The 17,900-nt window shown below is 45.5% G+C and overlaps 1 protein-coding gene across 1 annotated transcript in view; it reads left to right on the top strand.

Annotated features, from left to right (window-relative positions):
- The first annotated feature begins 371 nt into the window (after window positions 1–371).
- The window catches only part of PHLPP1 (PH domain and leucine rich repeat protein phosphatase 1), a 138,572-nt gene continuing 121,043 nt past the window's right edge, over window positions 372–17,900 (top strand). The window contains exon 1 of the mRNA XM_075052511.1: window positions 372–1,825. Within this exon, the coding sequence (XP_074908612.1) occupies window positions 421–1,825 (1,405 nt within the window). The 5' untranslated portion in view covers window positions 372–420. The remainder of the gene's footprint in view (window positions 1,826–17,900) is intronic.

The raw sequence follows: 17,900 nt of genomic DNA, 5'->3' as shown, positions 1-17,900 counted from the left end.
CCTCCGCGCCCCAGGCGCGGTCACGTTGTGTTTATCGGCGAGGCCCCGCCCCGCCGCGCCAGCGGTGGCGTCACCCTCGCCAGCCAGCCAGCCTCCCTCCCTCGCTCGGCGGCCCTTGCCGAGCGGCGAGGCGGGGGCTGCTTAATATTCATGAGGCGCGGGGAGCGGGCGGGCGCGCGGGGAGCGGCGGCTGGCTCACTCGCTCTCTGCCTCCCTAATGGCGCTCGCGGCAGCGGGGGAGCGGGGCTGAGCCGGGCGCGCGGCGCGAGGGCACCGGCGGAATGCTCCCCGCTGCTACGTAACCCCCCCCGGGACGCGGCGCCGCGCTCCGCTCGCCCCCCCCCGCCCCCGCGCCGCGCCGGGCCGCCGAGCGGCGCTCCCAGCAGGGCGGCGGCGGCGGCATCCCCGGCCCCGCGGGCGATGGAGCCCGCGCAACAGCGAGCGAGAGAAGCCCCGGCGGCGGCGGGCGGCGGGCGGGGGGAGCCGGAGCCGGAGCCGGAGAGCAGCTCCCCGGGCAGGAGGAGTCAGGCAGCGCCCGGCGCGGAGAGCGGCGTGGAGCCGTCGGGCGGCGGCGGCGGCGGGCAGCTGGACGGCAAAGGAGCCGGCGGCCCGCGGCGGAGGCGAGGGGGAGCCGGCGGCTGCGCTCCCCCCGCGGCGCTGGCGACCAGCGGGACTCCGGCGGCCCCCGGCGGGGCCGGCAACGCCAACTCGCTGCTGCTGCGGCGGGGGAGGCTGAAGAGGAACCTCTCCGCCGCCGCCTCCTCGCCCGCCGCTGCCCCCGCCGCCCCGCTGGGCACCCGCAGCTTGGACAGGAAAGCGCTGCTGCTGAAGCCGCCCCGGCAGCTGCAGCCCCTGCAGCCCCCGGAGCGGGACTGGGTGCGGCGGGACCTGCAGCGGGGCTGCGTCCACGTCTACGAGCGCCACATGAACTGCTACCTGCGCCCGGTGCTCTGCACCCTGGAGACCACGGCGGCCGAGGTGGCCGCCCGCCTGCAGCAGCTCGGCCACCGGGGCGGCAGCAGCGTGGTGCGGGTGCTGGGCAAGGCGGGCGCGCCGCCGCAGCCCCCGCCCGAGCCGGCGGCGGCGGCGGCCCCCGCCGAGGCGCCGCCCGAGCCCCAGCCCGCGGCGGAGGGGCAGCGGCCGCAGCCGGAGGAGAGGCCGAGGAGCCGGCGGGGGACGCGGAGCGGGCTGGCCGGAGGCGGCTGCGGGGAAGCGGCGCGGCCCGGCCGCTTGCCGCTGGGCGGCAGCGCCGAGGAGAGCGACTCGGCCGGCGGCCGGCCGAGCCCGGCGCCCTCCGACTTCAGCCCCGGGGCGGCGCCGGCCGAGCTGTACCTGGCGGGCCCGCCGCTCTCCTGCCCCTCCCTCCTGGGGGAGCTGGGGCCGGCCGGCTCCGACACCGAGAGCTTCAGCCCCAGCGCCGAGAGCGTCTCCGACCGGCTGGATCCCTACAGCAGCGGCGGCGGCGGCGGCGGCTCGTCCTCCTCGGAGGAGCTGGAGGCGGAGCCGGCGCCCCCCGACGGGGGGGAAGCAGGTGCGGGGCCGGGCCGGGCCCCCCCCCGCCCGGGGGAGCTGCCCCCGGGGCGGGCAGGGGGGGCGCCGGCGGGCGCGGCCGGCGGGCGGGAGCTGCCGGCGGGGGCCGCGCCGCCGGGGCCGCCCGCCCTGTACGTGCAGCTCCACGGGGAGACCAGCCGGCGGCTGGAGGCCCACGAGAAGCCGCTGCAGATCCAGAACGACTACCTCTCCCAGCTGGGCTTCCGGGACCTGTGGCGGGTGCAGGAGGAGGGCATGGACTCGGAGACCGGCTGCCTCATCCGCTTCTACGCCGGTGAGCGGGGCGGGGCGGCGGCCCTCGGGATGGATGGGGGGGGGCGACCCCTTCTCCCCCGCCTCACACACCCGTCGGTCCGGCGGGCGCCGGCGTGAGGGGAGGCCGGGCGGGCGCTGCCCCTCCGCCGGGGCCGTCCCCTCTCAGGGTGGAGGGCGGCCCCGCGGGGTTTCGCCGGGCCGGGGAGGGTCGGTCCGTGCGGGGAGGTCCCGGGCGGGCTGTGCCGGGGGAAGGCGGGGTGTTAGCGGCGCTCGGAAGCCCCGGGCCGCCCCGGAGCTGTGAGGCCGTGCCGGGGCAGCCCGCCCTCCCTTCACGACGCGTGGGTAATGGAGGTCGCTCTTCTGTTGTTTTCCCGTTTCCAGCAGCGGCACCGGGCGTTCGAGGTTCAGTCAGCCGTCGTCTGCGCTGCTTTCCCCGGCGACGAGGAATGCGTCGGTGCCGCTGCTGGGGGCGGGAGGTCGAAGGCGGTTTCGGGTGTTTGCGGGATGCCGGCAGCTCCGCTCACCCGCGGTTTAATTGAGCTGCGTGCTCCCGGACCGCCTGATGGCAAGGCGGGCTCGCTCGGAAGGGGCGAAGCTCCGCGCCGTTTTGCTCCTGAAATAGGTCGCGAACGAAATCCTGTACTTGGCCTTACGTGTCGTTGGCGCTTGCGATCGATTTTCCCGTTTGCTAGAGTAGCGGGGCTTCGCTGAGAGACCGAGGCAGTAAGGGAGGAGAGCGCGCGAGTGCAGGACATACCCTGTGAAAACAGGGTGCTCAAAACCTTTATCGTGAAAAGGCAGAAGCTTTTTAATGCAGCTTTGCTGTTACGACTTACAGCACAGAATTTGGGGAGTACTGGGTGGAAAAGTTGGCTCCCACGTTGTAATTATGCAACCTTCTGCAGTTTTAGAGAGGTTTAAAAATAATACCTCGTGTGCCAGCTGAATTGGTTTGCATAAAATACTGATTGTAATCTTGGAACTCCTTGGGTCTTAACTGTCCTGTCCACCTCTCCTAGGAGGGAAGACTGTTTAATGTCCAAGTAAGCATTCAAATACCTAGTGAGTTTTCCTGTGAAATAGGTAAACGTGGTATCCAAAGATACGGTCACGCTAGCAAAGTAGCAAATGCCGTCTATCCCCTTGCCGGGTTGGCTGAGCGGTGGTCCTTCACTGAACCGTGAGGATTCAGTGCTTTAACTCTGAAAAATACGGAGATTCTTCTCTCGAGTGAATTCCGATGAATGTCAAATAGAGGCGGTAATGGCGGGGTGGGAAGGAGAGCAGTACGCTGGATAAGTGCCCTTCTTTATTCAGAAGAGAATGTGGGAGTGGTGGCGAGTGGTCAATTCAGCTTTTCTTCAGATTTCGTGGTCGGTTGTACAATGACCCCAGCATAACGAGTGCAGAAGTAGTACTTGTTCAAGGGATCGACAGAAGTCGGTTAGGTATGTTTGGGTTAGAAAGCAGCTAAAATATTTTTTTCAGATGATGATGGTGGTCTGCCTGTTTCTCTGCTGCGCTGTTGAGGGTGGAAGCCAGCAGGTGATGCTGGAAGGGATGTTGCTTCCTTTATTTCCAGTCCCACTGTTAAATGGGGATGCACAGGCGCGTTTTAAATGGGACGACCGTGTGCCTCCTTTCCTAACAGAATGTGTTCTAAAGAAAACACAATCAGAAAATGTCGTGAAGTCTTAAGCCTCTTAGCATGTAGTTTGTATGCATTAAATGATTAATTCTGCATGTTAAATGCGGATGTTCCAACTCTTTTATTTCGGTGTCTCAACCCGATTGCTAATGTAGCTCATATGTTTTGGACTTCCTTGTACAAAACTACTAAATAGAAGTGTGTTTCTATAAGCATACATAGGATTAAATTAATGCAAATTTCTTACGGAAGTTCATATGCTAAGAAGTATGCCTCTGTACTTCAAAAGTGCAGTGTTTTTTGAAATACTTATCTCTTTGAGGGGATCTGTGATCAACATCTAAAACACCTGTGATCGGGTGCTTGTAGCAGAATGGTTGCAGCATCTAATGTACCAGACCAGCCAAAAACAGCTAAGAAAATATTACTGACATGTAATCGTACTGATTTTATGTAACTGTCTTGGCAAGTTCTTTTTGCTTCCTTATTTTATACCCCCCCGCCCTGAGGATGAAAGGGAGGGGAGACACTTAAAAAGAATACACATCAAATTAAAGTGGAAAGGGGACTGGTTTTTGGCCCCAAAGTTAGGGTGTTTTGTTTAGGAGAAGTACCTTTTTTGTAAATGATCCTCCAGAATCATACCCTAAGGAAAGCTTTAAAATAGTGATTTCCTGTTTGCCTGGGACTTCATTGGTTTAGGCGGCCTGGCTTGTCCCAATGGATAGAGAACCACTAGCATCTCTATCCCTGTAATTTCCTGCAAGCTGTCTCAGTAGGATTTGGCGATCCTGGTCTTGTACTGATGCAAAATGGCATAAACCTAGGTTGGATTTATTGCATCGCTTCTAAAAAGAATTCTTTCACCTAATCCCCTTGGAGTGGGGAGAGAAGAAGAGAGCACAGTGGTGGCTTTCAGGCTTTTTTATTTCTGGGGAGAGACAGTTTTAAGACTGGAAGATTACTGTACTGAAACTTAACATTACAAATTCCAAATAAGATGATACAGCCAATGATTTTAGCGATTACTGTAGGTTGGTAATTTCTCTAGTTGTGGAATCTGGAAAATACAGGTTTAAGAAAAAAATTGCTAGGAGGACTGCAGACAGTCAGGATTTCTTACTATGGCAAAACAGCTTTCTTAGTAAGTAGCAGTCTGCAAACATTCTGTAAATGAAATATCTGTTCTTTTAATGCAGAATTCCAAATTTAATAGCCCTCAAAACCAAAATGTGACACTGGGAGGGTAAAAGTGCTTCCTGTACGTTGCTTTGGTTTGTTTCAGAATGTGGTTAGTGCTTCTTTATTTTGGTATGTCCTCTCCTTTTCTTACTTAGAGCGTGAGTGTGGTTCATTTCTTCAGTCTCTTGAGTCTGAACATTAAACAGATAACACCGTTGCTAAAACAAAATCCCTTACAGCTTTAAGGGTCTGATCCTACTCCCTGTAACATCAATTTGAGCAGAATTGGGCATTAGTGACTGGTCATGCATGTCAACTTTTCTCTCTCTTGAAATCTATCTCAACAAAAGATACTGTCCTCAAGTTTGTAATACTTAATCTCTATTTAAAAGGATACGGTTAAATAGCTTTCCGCTGAGATATTATGTTACTGAGTTATGGAACTGTATAAGAATCCATAGTGCAATTACAGTCATGATATTGTCGCTGGGAGACCGATTAGGTCAGACTTACTAAACTATTCCTAAAACCATAAGAGTGGCTGTGATCCAGAAGGTTTCTCGCAAACAAGTTATACTATTCCTTACTGCTCTGTAAAAATAATTTTTGTAAAACATAAGTTCTCCCAGTGGCCTTGACTTCTCTATAATTTGCATGTAGAAAGAAAAATAGACTAATACACCAATCTCATCATTTAAAAACTGCAAAACTACTTATTTGTTTTGAGACTTTAGATCAAAAATAAGCATGGAATCATACGCAGTGGTGTGTTCTGGAGCATCTGCACGGCAAGGAACACAAGTAACATGATTTTGGTCGTGAAGACTGGTTCAGTACAATGGATGTTTGAGGCTTTTTTTTTTTTTTTGGTACTGAAAGGTGATGTTGTTTGTGATTCTGGCACTTGGCCACCATTAAATTCTGTGCTCTTTGATGTGACATGGGGCTTCTGCACCTGCTGGTGTCATCAAATATATCACTTTTCAGTAGACGATTACCTATAGGCAGAATATTAAGAAATGCCAGATGTAATTAGGGGTGTTAATTTTGCAGCTGGCTGTCAGATTTTATTTGGGAAGAGATGCTTTTTGCTCATGTGACCTTTTAGAAAGCTGTGAGGAGAAACGAATCCGGCTTTGTCTTAAAGTTCATTACGAGAAGTCTGTCCAGTATGAAGGTATGGGTGGGAAGATCTAGTGTCAGGATCTCAGTTGCACTGATCTAGCAATTGTTTGGTTGGTTTTTTTTAAAAAAAGTACACTCGGTAGTTGGGGTCACACTAAGGCTTCCAGCTATATGGGTAGAAACATGGTTTTAGGTGCTTACTCTTACATGAAAACACCGTAGGCCTGACAATGCCGAGCTTTGTGGAATGTGACGTGTATTGAATCAGTAGCTGCTTGTTGCGCTACTTGGTGAATAACTCAGTTCAGCTATTTAGTACATCGGTAAGCTCGATTTAAGATGACTAAGTGCTATTTCAGGGGGGAAAACGTGCCAAAGACAGACCTGCTGCTTAACTGAGGGTAGGAGAACATCTGTGCTGTGAAGAGCTGCCTTCGGAGCACTGACTTAGTTCTGAAATCCAGTACCTTGCTTAACATGAAAGAAATTAATTCACGTCAACGTGAATGGATGTTTTTTTTACAGACGTGATTGCACAGGAGAGGTCTCTGTGAACTTGTCTGAAACCAAAAAGAAAAACAACCTCTGCCTAGGGCTGCCATGATATTGATTTTTTTTTTCTTCTTAATGTGACTTGGTTGTACGTTCTTTCACCTTGTAATTGTTTATGTGTTGGCGTCTCCTGCAAAGAGAAGTAATACCTAAAACTTGCCACTTTGGGAAGCTATCTCATTTCAGTTACATGGTGTGTTTAAACCCAAGCTTGGTCCTTGGCGGGACCAAAGGAGTGAAATTTCTAGTCCTGTTCTGCAGGAAAGTTTAAAATGGCTGCAGTGCCTTTGGCTTGCTCCACCTGTTCCCGTGCATAGCCCTTTGCTTATCTCCTCGCAGTGGGAGCGCGGGGTCTTTCTAAGGTAGGCAGATTTCGGGGGCTCTCAGGGCGCAGCAGCCTCTCCTCCTGCGCAGGAGGAGCCCTGCAGATAATGCTGGAATGCTGGGGAAACCGCAGCTGAGCTTTGGTATGTGACAGCTGTTAAGTACAATGGTTTTTGCAACTTTTAAATTCTGTTGTACTCCTGGCTAGCATCCATAATTTAAGTACGTGTGAAGTACCAACACCGGGAGATTTCAGTGTGATGTACATAAGAGTTACTATATATACTAAATAAGTAGTACCTAAATTGTACATCCAGGAGCTGAATTTCCTCACTGCTGCAGCACGGAATGCATCGTTCTCTTTTTTGAAAAAAAAATTTTTTTCTTTTCTCTTTATGTATTTTGACACTATCCGTCTTTCCATATCTCACCAGCTATTTCCTTCATTTTTTAAATTTTTTTTTTTAAACTGCATAAACATCCTCTTGATGATGGAACTGCTGATACATCTTCGTGCAGTTAAAACATCCATCTGTTCTGTTAGGACACTGACAGACTCCTATGCATCTAAAGCACTACAGGGTTCTGGGGAAGATACTACTTAATAGTGCAAAAAAAGAAACATTCATTCGAAACAGTGTTAGCAACTGGTATGTGCTTCTTGACTACCAAAAACTACTTTGTAGTTTTATAAAACAATATAAAGAGAGATTTCTTGGTTATCTAAGTGATCCTCTGGAAAAGAAGCAAGTATAAAACACCATGCTTGAGAAAGTCAGTTTGAAAAGTACATGCATACAGAATTCCATAGAATAGAAGCCTAGAGAGAGAGAGAGAGATCTTGAAGAGTGCAACTTGTTACACTCAGTTTTTTAACTTGGAGGGAACCTGTACCTTGCGTGCTCACAGCTGTATTTCCCTCTGTGTTTAAGGGGTGGTAATTTTGAATTAACTGTTTAAGCTATTAGTATCTTGATTTAGGAGAGAAAAAGAGGAAAAAGAAACCAAAGAATGACTTTCTATTTGCCTTGGACAGTAGAAGCAAAGACACTTTGACTTAGTCTTCAGTGTTTCATTATTTCACTGCTTGTGGAATGGAGCACACTGGCGTTTTAGATCAGATAAATCTGCGCATGTACTTGTTTTCAGCTTTCCTTGACTCAGTTTTATTGCTCTATTTTAGAACTTCTGCTCAAATGAGGATTTGCACTCTGGGAAGCTGTATGTCTGAAATAGCCCTGTAATAACTTTATTCTTTGACCCAGAGAACTGAATGTTGCATTTACCTTTGAGGTTTTTTTGGTAAGGTATCTTTTGTGTGTGTGTGTGTGGATTCAGATGGAATAGACTTTGATGCTTGGAGTCAGTTGCAGCTTGTGTGGGGAAACTAACTCAAGTAAAAGGGACAGGGTGGGGTGTACTAAAGTCTCTTGTTTTGTAAGCTTCGCTATCTTGGCCATGCGATTCCAGCTTAATTTTTTTCTTCTCAAAGATGTTTAAGAGAAATACAACCAACCTTTGTAAACAACTCAAAAAGTTTTAAACTCGCTGAAAAAGGAACATGTCTTAACTTTTTCTAGATTTGACTCTAAGACAGGGATTCTGAAACACTAAGCTCCTCACAAGATATTTAAGAAACTTCACAGGAAGATAATGTCCTAATTTTTAAAATAATCAGTAACGTCTTGCTTATGATAAGAATCTGTGAGATTGGAAACCTAAGTTAAAATTCCAACTGCATGGTAATGAGAGTTGTGTATAGATTTGAGGTAGTTAAGCTTTCCAAATTTTATGTCAGAAGTTTCTGTGAAAATTCTAGTTTTCAGCTTCATGCTTCACTCAAAAGTGCCTCTTTTTATTCTTTGTGTAACTTCTGTCCTTCAAATAGCTTTTCTGGGCAGTTGAGTTAGCTGCAGCATTACCTTTTTGGAGAGAATAATTTTTACATTTTTTCACTATAAAATAACTTGTATTTGTGGTAGAATATTTTTTTTCCAATTAGGCTGGCATTTGTCCAGTATGCTATCTTAACATAGATATCTTTCCAAAAATAACTAGTGGCAAATTCTAATTGAATGTTTTCCTACTGATTGCTGTTAAGTACTGAAGCCATCTTGGGTATTAGAGAATTTTAAACTTAAGTCTTTTTATTTATGATATATTTTAATTGACTCTTAATTTACTTTTTATTATATGTGTGCTATATGATAAAATGTTACATGTAAAGAATAGGCATCACTTGCCTGTTGGAATGCAGCAGCTGTCCTAACAGCACAGCGGGACGTGTGTGGGTTGTAAATGAATAACAATATTGTGTCCCACTGAAATTCTATTGAGGATTTCAGGTAGGCAAAATGAATAGTAAAACCAGTTTTCTGTGGTGTCTGTGCTGGCACACCCACTTTGTTTGCTTTTTTTAAAAAAAAACACTGGCAGTGATTGCCGTTTGGAGTCCTGTCTGTAAGTTACCACGGCTGTGATCGCCCCCTCCGTACCCTCTGCCACTGTCACATAAAATCATTTAGTTACGTAAGTTGATAGTTCAAATTCTTTATGCCAGTTGCCACAGTCAGGATTCCTCTTGCTTCCCGGTTTAGCTAACTAGCTAGTCGTGACCCTTTGAGTCTGATGGCCGAGACTTTATGCTCCTGTGGTTGTGGTTAAAATATGTGGAAGAATGGGAATGTTGCAGAATCTCTTGGGAGTTTTTGTGCTCCTCACCCCCCACCCCCCACCCCCAGTTATTTAGGGGGCAAAAATTGCTCTTTGAAGAACATTGCATTTAAAAATGACAACTGTTAAATCAGAAAGAAAGACCTCCTGGAGTGAAGAGTCATTTAATTTCACAACATAGCATACTATTCTTTGAAGCTTTTTCTGTCGATGGGGAAGTAAAATTTCTTCCAGCTGGCTTTGACTTATTTGGAGGGATGCTGAAAATACTCATTGCCCAACTAACGGTGTGTTCCTCGATTTGACAGCTAAGAATAGCTATTTACATATTGATGTGAAATACTGAGTTTCAGGGGATTCTTCTCTCCAATTTTATCTAGCTTAGTTCTCAGTGTAGAAGGAAAATGTCATTGTCTAAGTGGGGAAGATTTTTAAAGTTTAACTCAACATTTTTTGTGGGCCAGAAGTAAATTTGGCCCTCTGCAGAGGATTAATTGTTGCTGGTCTTGTCCAACGGCAACAGGACTCTTCAACTTTACTGGGCTCTGAATTGTATTCGTGATTCTCAAAACCCCATAATAGCCACTTGAACCGGTTCCTCTCATCTGCGAGCGCTCCAAGTGCCGTGCCAACTTATTTCAATAAAGACAAAACAACGGGCCTTGGTCCAAGGGGTAACGAGGAGCTGGAATGCCTTTGAAGTTCAGGACCCTGGGCTGTAGGTGTGATTTACATAAACCTCATTAGGTAACCTGAATGCAGTTTCTCTTCCTGTTTGTTCGATTTACGAAGCTTTGTGTCCGAAGAGAAAGAGATAGTGAGAGCTGTAATTAAGATAAGTAGCAGGCCCCTCCTCTTCTGAGTGAAATTCTCCAGTGAGGAGGGAATTTTAGATGCCGCGTTCAGGATAGAACAAAACCTGTGATTCAGGCACCTTCAGTTGATGAGAGTAATGCCAACTCCTTTCCTTTGAAAAAGCGCACGCTTCTTTAAGCAATAACTATGCCGAGTTCAACCTGTTATTTGCTTTAAAATAAATGGTACAGAAAAGCTTAAAGTTCTTACTAGCAACGATCTTGCTTTTATATAAGCTGTAGGTGGCCTTTATCTGAGCGGCTCAAAGCTACCTTGAAACTGGTAAGTTTGTAAGTGGACAGGGAGCTTTCTGATCAGAATTGCATACAATGACACTTTGTTGTTCTCAGTCAAACACTTGCTTTTTCTTCCTGTCTGATTCTCTCTAACATTTTTTTTAAAGCAGATAGTAAGTAGTAGCACTGGGTTTGTGATAAGAGTCCTGCAAGCAGCAAAGCTAACTATATGTGCGGTTGACTTGCTCATAAGATGATTGGTCAGATCTACCAGTGACTTCTTATCACCAGTTACTTTACGATTATTGACTCAAATTGTAAGTGATGGAGGAACGTGTTTTTCTTTCTACTGTGTGTTACTTAGTGGGACAGACAGAGCTCTAGGGGACAACAGTCTCCGTTAGCAGTCATTTTATTTATGAAACTTAATTATGTCTGAGACAACCTAATATTGTATGTCACCATTAGCTTTCTGCATCTATGTATATTTGCTTTCATGCTATAAAGCTTGTCTGTTGGAATAAAAAAGTTAATGACAAAAACTGTTATGAGTGAAGTAGCGGAACACCTGGAAGAAGGCTAGTGTGTGTAAGGTACTGAAGTGTACAGGCTAGGAGCTCCTGGTTGCTTCTGGTACCAGTATTATGTGGCGACAAACACAAAGGCAAGATCGTTTACAGGTTGCAAGTGGGATGTTTCTCAAAACGAAGTTTATCACATACGTGTGGGACATGCAATTTAACATTTCAGAAATACCGACAGGAGCTTGTTGAAAGCAGTGTAATATGTAATTATACAAAAGGGATTTTTTTCCCCATTTCAGTCCTACAGTTGAGGATTTTTAATGTACTGTCTTGGTAAAAGTGTGGAGCTCAGTGTGGTTGTGTAGATGAAAAATTTCAGTGGTTAGAAGTACAGCTGAATTCATATCCTTTCAGAGCAAGCAGTTAACTTTTTTGTCTTGCGTGTCGTAGCTAATAAAAGAAAGGACTGGCTGAAAATGGGAATCTGAACTCTTTGAAGTGTCCAAGCTGTGTGAAGTGGCTGTGGATGTGTCTTATCTTTTTTTTCTTTTTTGGTAGCATGAAAATCATGTCCCTTGTCTGTATCAACCAAAATAGAATCTGTAGTCTGTGTATTCTCCGTGAATAAACCGAAGATTAATGTGATACATTTCAGACTATTAAATACAGAAAGTGTTTCAATTTCATGATGTCCAGAACAATGGTATCATCTGTATAAGTATATTCGTTCTCCTTAAGATTAGACTATAGCACTGAGAACTGCCTGGTTTGTGTCTCTTTAATCTTCTTAATCAAATGACAACTTTAATTCCTGCTAATACAAGAAGAGTACATTAAATTATTTTATTTTATTTTGCTTTACAGATTCCATCTTGGAAGTGTCTCTTGCAAGAATAATGTTTCAGAATGTTTCTTTTCTGAATCCATGTGGTAAAAGATCCAAGTTTATTTTGCAGCTTCCAGCTTTTTCCTTCATAATTGAAACCTAGAACAAAAATACGTTGATCAGTATCACTAGATATCATAGTACAAAGATATAAGGCGCTTGTAGCCTGCAGTGGACTAAGTCATATTCCTTCTGTCAGTGTCAGAATAAGTGTTTCTCTGAGAAAATGGTCTGTTAAAACCTGGGGTATATATTATATTTAATTTGCAACACTGGGTGGGGTGTGATCCTTTGTATAGTGCTCCACTGGAGTGTGAGCAGATTCAGTACCTCTTGCTGCTTCAGTTCTGTGTTAATAGGGCGTGTATTATGAGTTCCTGGCAAATAACTATTATTACTTACACTGTGGAAACGGGGGAATGCAGATTTGTCACCTTAGTTGTGAACAGCACTGTCTTGAGTCTGTCGGCAGATCGCAAAGCATAGATCAACTGTAGATCCTTTTAGCCTAGAATATGCAGCTAAACTTTTTTTTTCTTTTCCTTTTTTTCTTTTTTCCCTTTTCTCCTTTTTTTTTTCCTCTCCTTTTCTGCAGGAAGTTTTTGGGCATTGTTGGCTGCATTTGCCAACTCACCCATTTTGTACAGTTTTAGTCCTCTTGAAGATTTTAGGGGTTTTCTCTGCAATGCCCATTTATCAGCATGATCCTTTGGGTGTTCCTTCCTCCCCACCCCCCGTGTATCTGTAAGACTGTGTATGAAACAGTACCACTAAGTTACCTGTGGAGAAGAGCATTCATTCTAGCATGGCTAACAGAGGGCTGCAAAAATAAATAAGCAAAATTCTCTCTAGAAAGCCACAGCACATAGCTACACAAATTGCTGTGTCTGTATATGTTAACAATATAGGATCAGGCATTGTACCTTTATATTACAGAAACAGGCATGTGAAAAATTTTTGGTTTGTTTTTTGTTTGAGTAAAAAATCCTGTGTCACACTTATGTTCTTCACCCAGCAGTGGATCTCTTGCAAATGTAGGATTTTAAGAGGCAAAAGTTGTGGCCTGCATAACGTTCTCAAAGTGCTTGTCTAGAAGAAGAATTTGTAAACTGATTATGAAAGAAAGAAAAAAGCTAATCTTGCATAGTAGGAGTTATGGCTGCCAGTAGAAGAGTTCATGCTGTTACAGCCTTTGAACCTAAAACTGGATGTACTGAATCTTTAACATTAGACTGACTTGTAAATGGTGGTATTACATGCAGCACATCCGTAAGGCTTGCGCCTTTTAGGAATGTGTACAGCAAACGAGGAGATTCAGCATTTGGCGCTGCTGTCTTGCTTGCTGTCACCAGCTAAGCTAGGCATGATCAACTGGTCAAGAATAGCTGTAATTTTGATAGGGGCATGCTGTTCTTGTGCCTGTACTTTGTCTTCATTCTGTGAGGTTCTTAACCGTATCACACTTAAAGAATTGGTGAATTGCCTTTCCAGATGTGGTATTGTTACTTCAAGTTTGTTCGGATGCTGTGCATATTGGCGAGCCTTAATCAGAGATGTGATTTGACACTCTCTTCAATGGGTCCTTTGGCCATTGTGCCTTGGCACTCTCTGGGTTTTTGGTTGCACTGGCTTTTTTTACGTTCAGGTTTCACTTTTGCTCAGCTCTTTATTGCTCATGTCCACTGATTTTTCTAAACATGTAGGGCGTATATTTCTGAAAATGTAGGGCATATACTCAGCTGAAAATCCTTTGAGCCTTTCTCTGTAGACATGGCTATACTGCTTCGCAGCAAAATGTGTAATTGTTCAAAGATATCTGGAGACTAATGTCTAACCTTCATACCTAATGCAGATGCTGTCCATACCAAAACAGATGCTGTGTCATAAAGTTAATACCCACTAACCTTTGCATAGCAGAAATGTCTGAGTGTGGCGGTGTCTTCATTCGCAGTAGCAGGGAAATAGCGCAATATCCTTATTTCCCTAATGAAAGATTAGGCAAACCTTGTCTTATCATTTACACGTAAACATCCCATTTTGTCTTTTCGGATTCTCTGGAGCATTTGCTTCTCTGCACTGGAGTTACTGTCATCCTTTTGGCAACTCATGCTTAGGAGGATGTACCCCCGTGGGACTGTCTGCAGACAGGCGTGCCTGGCTTCTTTGCTTTGAATGTGAGTATTTGTTTGCCTCTCTCCTCATTAGTGAAAAGCAGGGCAGTGGCTAGTTATAGGTCTCATTAAGCCACGTGAGCATGGCCACTAATCTGAGCGTTTCGCTGCGGTTTGAACTGATGGAGGGCTGTCACCGTTCTGGCAAGGCGCAAGGACAAGGTGCTGCTATCAGCAGAGGTGTCGCCTGTAACAGGCTTAGTTTCCAAATTGTCAGCAGGGCTATAGCCGGACTGTAAAAACGAGTACGCTGTGCTGTGGGTCACTTCAGTCTTTCCCGCTATGTGCTGTTCTCTCCCTGTCCGTTTTCTTGTGTATGTGAGGCTGTTGAGAGGTTGGGTGAGCAAGCAGAGTCCTCAACAAGAGGAAGCCGCTTTGATTTTGTTTCCTAATGACCTCTAGGGCCCGTAATTGCTGAATGTGTTTGTTCCTTGCTAGTTATAAAGGGAGGGAAAGTAGCACATGATTGGACATGATTGGAAAAAAGTAGAGGTTTTGTCACCTCACTGTTCGCTGGCTGTAGTTACTCTTATTAATGTGTGTGCTTTAGTTTTTAGCAAAGGCAGTTGAAGTGAAAAGAGGATTTGAATGGTGACACGTGAGTGAGCGCATCTAGTCGGGGTTGAAGGTACAGAGGTGAGTACAGTTGTAGCTCGCTTCAAGTGTCACGAGTTTCCTGGCGAATGAAGAGCAAAGGTAAAAAAAAAATAAAAATAAAAAAAATGACATGGTAAAGAAGCGTGGTTGGTCTCAGACTAGCTGGTGCAGCCTCTCTCCTGCAGGTAGAGCGGTGCTCTGCCACCACCACCATTGCCAGCTCTGCCGGAGGCTGGCAGGAGCGTGGTGGTGACATCAGCCCGGGGAGAGGGAGAAGGGCCGGCGGAGTCACTGGGGCTGCTTGTTCTGCACAGGCACTCGGGAAGGGGTTTCTTTCGTATGCTGTCTAATAGATTCAGCCTTTTATTTTATAATATAATTAAATAACCAAGCCTTTGTGAGGCTCCTGAATTCCTTTAATTTAGCGGCAGCACAGAAGCTGAATTCAGAGCATTCATGGGCCTGTACTATCTCCCTGACTACTTGCCAGGTCTATTCATGCTGTTCTGAGTGCAGGAAGTTCTCACATTCATTCAGGGTTGTGGGGGGGTGGGGGTGGAAGGCGTTGTGTGGTTGGCTTTTTTTTTTTTTAAGCAAGGGAAATGGTTATAAGGAAAATTCTACAGCGATTCCCTGGGACCAATTTACCAACTGTTAATCAGTGAGTAAATAATGGGAACAGTTTATACACTTGGCAGCTCTTGAGAAAGACCAAAGAATCATGAGAAGTTCACAGTCCACAGCCCCAAGATAGCTGAATACTTTGGTATGTTAGGATTTGTCTGAACAGGGGTAGACCAGTACTTTTTTGTTAGCACATGTAATCTTATATATTCTGAAGTACCGAGTTTGATGAGGAAAACTTTACTCTGGCATGTGGTAGCTGGCCGCTTATACTTAACTTGCTCGAGTTAAATAATTTTTTCTCTACTCAAGTTTTAACGCTCTAGCCAGTATGTTCATCGTCTTTTCCAGACGGTTACTAATGCTCTCTCGAGGAGGGGATGAAGAAGTGTATTTGCTGCCTGGTGAGGGGGAAGCTGGTAACAGTGGCTTTCCTTTGGTTCAAGGGAAGGGTAGAGATAGAGGCCAAGAAGGTGAAACAAAACTGAGAAAGCAGTGACTAAATCAAAGCGAGTAGACAGGAAGTACAAAAAGCTTTGCAAACTTAAGCATTTGCTTAACTTCCTAGGAACTGTCCCACATCTCTAATCTGTGGTATCTAATCTTTATAACTAGATACCACAGTGATAGACGTAATTGACGTGTGTACAGTGCACAGGAGAAAGGAAAGTGACTTCTCGGCGTGGGTGTTCTGCTGGTACAAGTGATGCGTTGAGGGAGGCGCGCAGCTATCTAGGGCGAGTATAGCAGGTATTCAACAAGTTGCATTTTCACCCAAACAATCAGACTTGGGGTGGTGCAGACTCTCCTGCAGAGTTGGTGTTCACTTGTGAACTCCTGCGTCCAGATCCTCTGTTGCAAAATGGAAAGAGAAGTGCTTGACAGAACAGTGGGTATACACCATTTGGTAACTGTGAATGAGCAGGAGAGTCCATAGCTGAAAACTTTTTATGTAGACAGGGTGAGCTATATCTAACATGTTCCATCTGGAAACTGAATTGGAGGTGGGGAACCCAAAATTCGTCTCTCTGGCTCATAGGATGCGCTGAAGTACACGATTTTATGCTGGGGTATAAAACTTGCAAGCCGATGTACCCTTACAAATGATGTTTTAAACTTAGATTACCTTAAGGCTAAGTAATCACCTTTATAAGATTCTACCTTTATTGGGATCCTGGTGTGCATAGGACTTAATGATTCCCCTGCTATGAGACTTGATTTGCTACTGTGATTTTGTCCTACAACTTCCCGTTCTCCTGAAAACTGAAAAACGTTTTTGAGTTGCATTCCTTTCCTTTGTAATTTCTGTAAGGAAAAGCATTGCTCTTATACTCTGACAGTGAGCATTTGGGTTTTTTTTGCCCTTTTCCCTTTCCATTCTCTAGCTTGCAAGTTTTAAAGATCAGTCTGAATTCCTCTTCATGAGATTAAGTGTTGTGAATGAAGTAGTTTTCTTAAGGTGCTGTCGTTTCTGGAATAGCGGTCTGTTAAGAACATTTATGTATGGATTATGGCACGTGTTACCACACGTGCAACTGTGTGAAAGTAATGCCAAATGTCTGGATTGTTCTAGCAAAAACAAGGAGTGTAAAATTACTGCCGTTGGATACCCCCTTCATATTGCTTATTTTTTTCTTAGAACTACGAGTTTTGATTTCTGTTTTGTATTATAAGTAATAGTGCTGAATATCTATGGCAGCTTTTTCCTTTTAAAACAGCTTACCATTTTAAGCTATAAAAGTACTGTGACAGCTTTGCTTTTTATAGATTTATATTAAAAACCTTCTGCTTGCCCGTATGTATAAAATTACGTTTTATATATAAGTTTTTAATCTCTTCAGAGTTTAGGAGGTCATTACTTAAACTTATTCTGTGAACTCAATTTCATAACAAGACTAAAAAGTGGATGGAAGCACACATTTGCTTCAAGGTTGGTTTTCTGGTATTTTTTAACAGCTTGTGAAAGTCTTTAGCAAAATGAAGATAAATAGCATCAGCTATTCCACACGTTTTTGAGTAGTGGAGGAGGGGAGTATGTCAGTTGAGGGAAGATTAACAAGTTAAAACTCCTGTTGCCAGGCAGCCCAAGAAGTGAGTTGGCATCACTCGGAAATGAGAGCAAATTATGGGTTGATGTTGGAGCGGAGTGGACAATGGAAAAATAGAGAAAATGGAGAGAAACTTGACTGTTTTTAAATTAGCTTGCTTATGCTTCCAGAAGACAAAAATACTAAAGAGAAGGAAACTATCTTTGAAAGTCTAACTGGATGGTGAGTAAGAAGAGAACTGGGCTACACTGCCAGTGTAATTCCCTTCCCTTTTTATTATTATAGCATGTTATGGTGAGTTAACGATGGCTGTTATAAAATGGGGTGTTTGAACGCGTGTAATTATACTACTGGTCCTCCTAGCTGTAAGAGCTGTGAGTAGATGAATGCTCAAGAGTCACCCTTTCTCCTGTAACGCCAAGTCTTTCTGTTTAACTTCTGGCTTATATAAGGGAGTTGAGCATTTGCCACAAGATGCTTCGTGCAAGATGCTACCTCCTGTTAAGTACCAGTCTCCACAGCATTGTGTTGTTCTCTCTGCCTTTCTAATCTGGTATTAGGGACCCATCACACAGGTAAACTAGCAGTCGAAGACTTACTGTGTGGATGAGCTTTACATATAAAAATGTCTTGGTTTTTAATGAAAGCC

Source organism: Buteo buteo, chromosome 20, assembly GCF_964188355.1.
Source record: "Buteo buteo chromosome 20, bButBut1.hap1.1, whole genome shotgun sequence".
In the NCBI taxonomy this organism is placed as follows: Eukaryota; Metazoa; Chordata; class Aves; order Accipitriformes; family Accipitridae; genus Buteo; species Buteo buteo.
The sequence above is the reverse complement of the archived record's forward strand: the minus strand, read 5'-3'. Positions and strand labels throughout refer to the sequence as shown.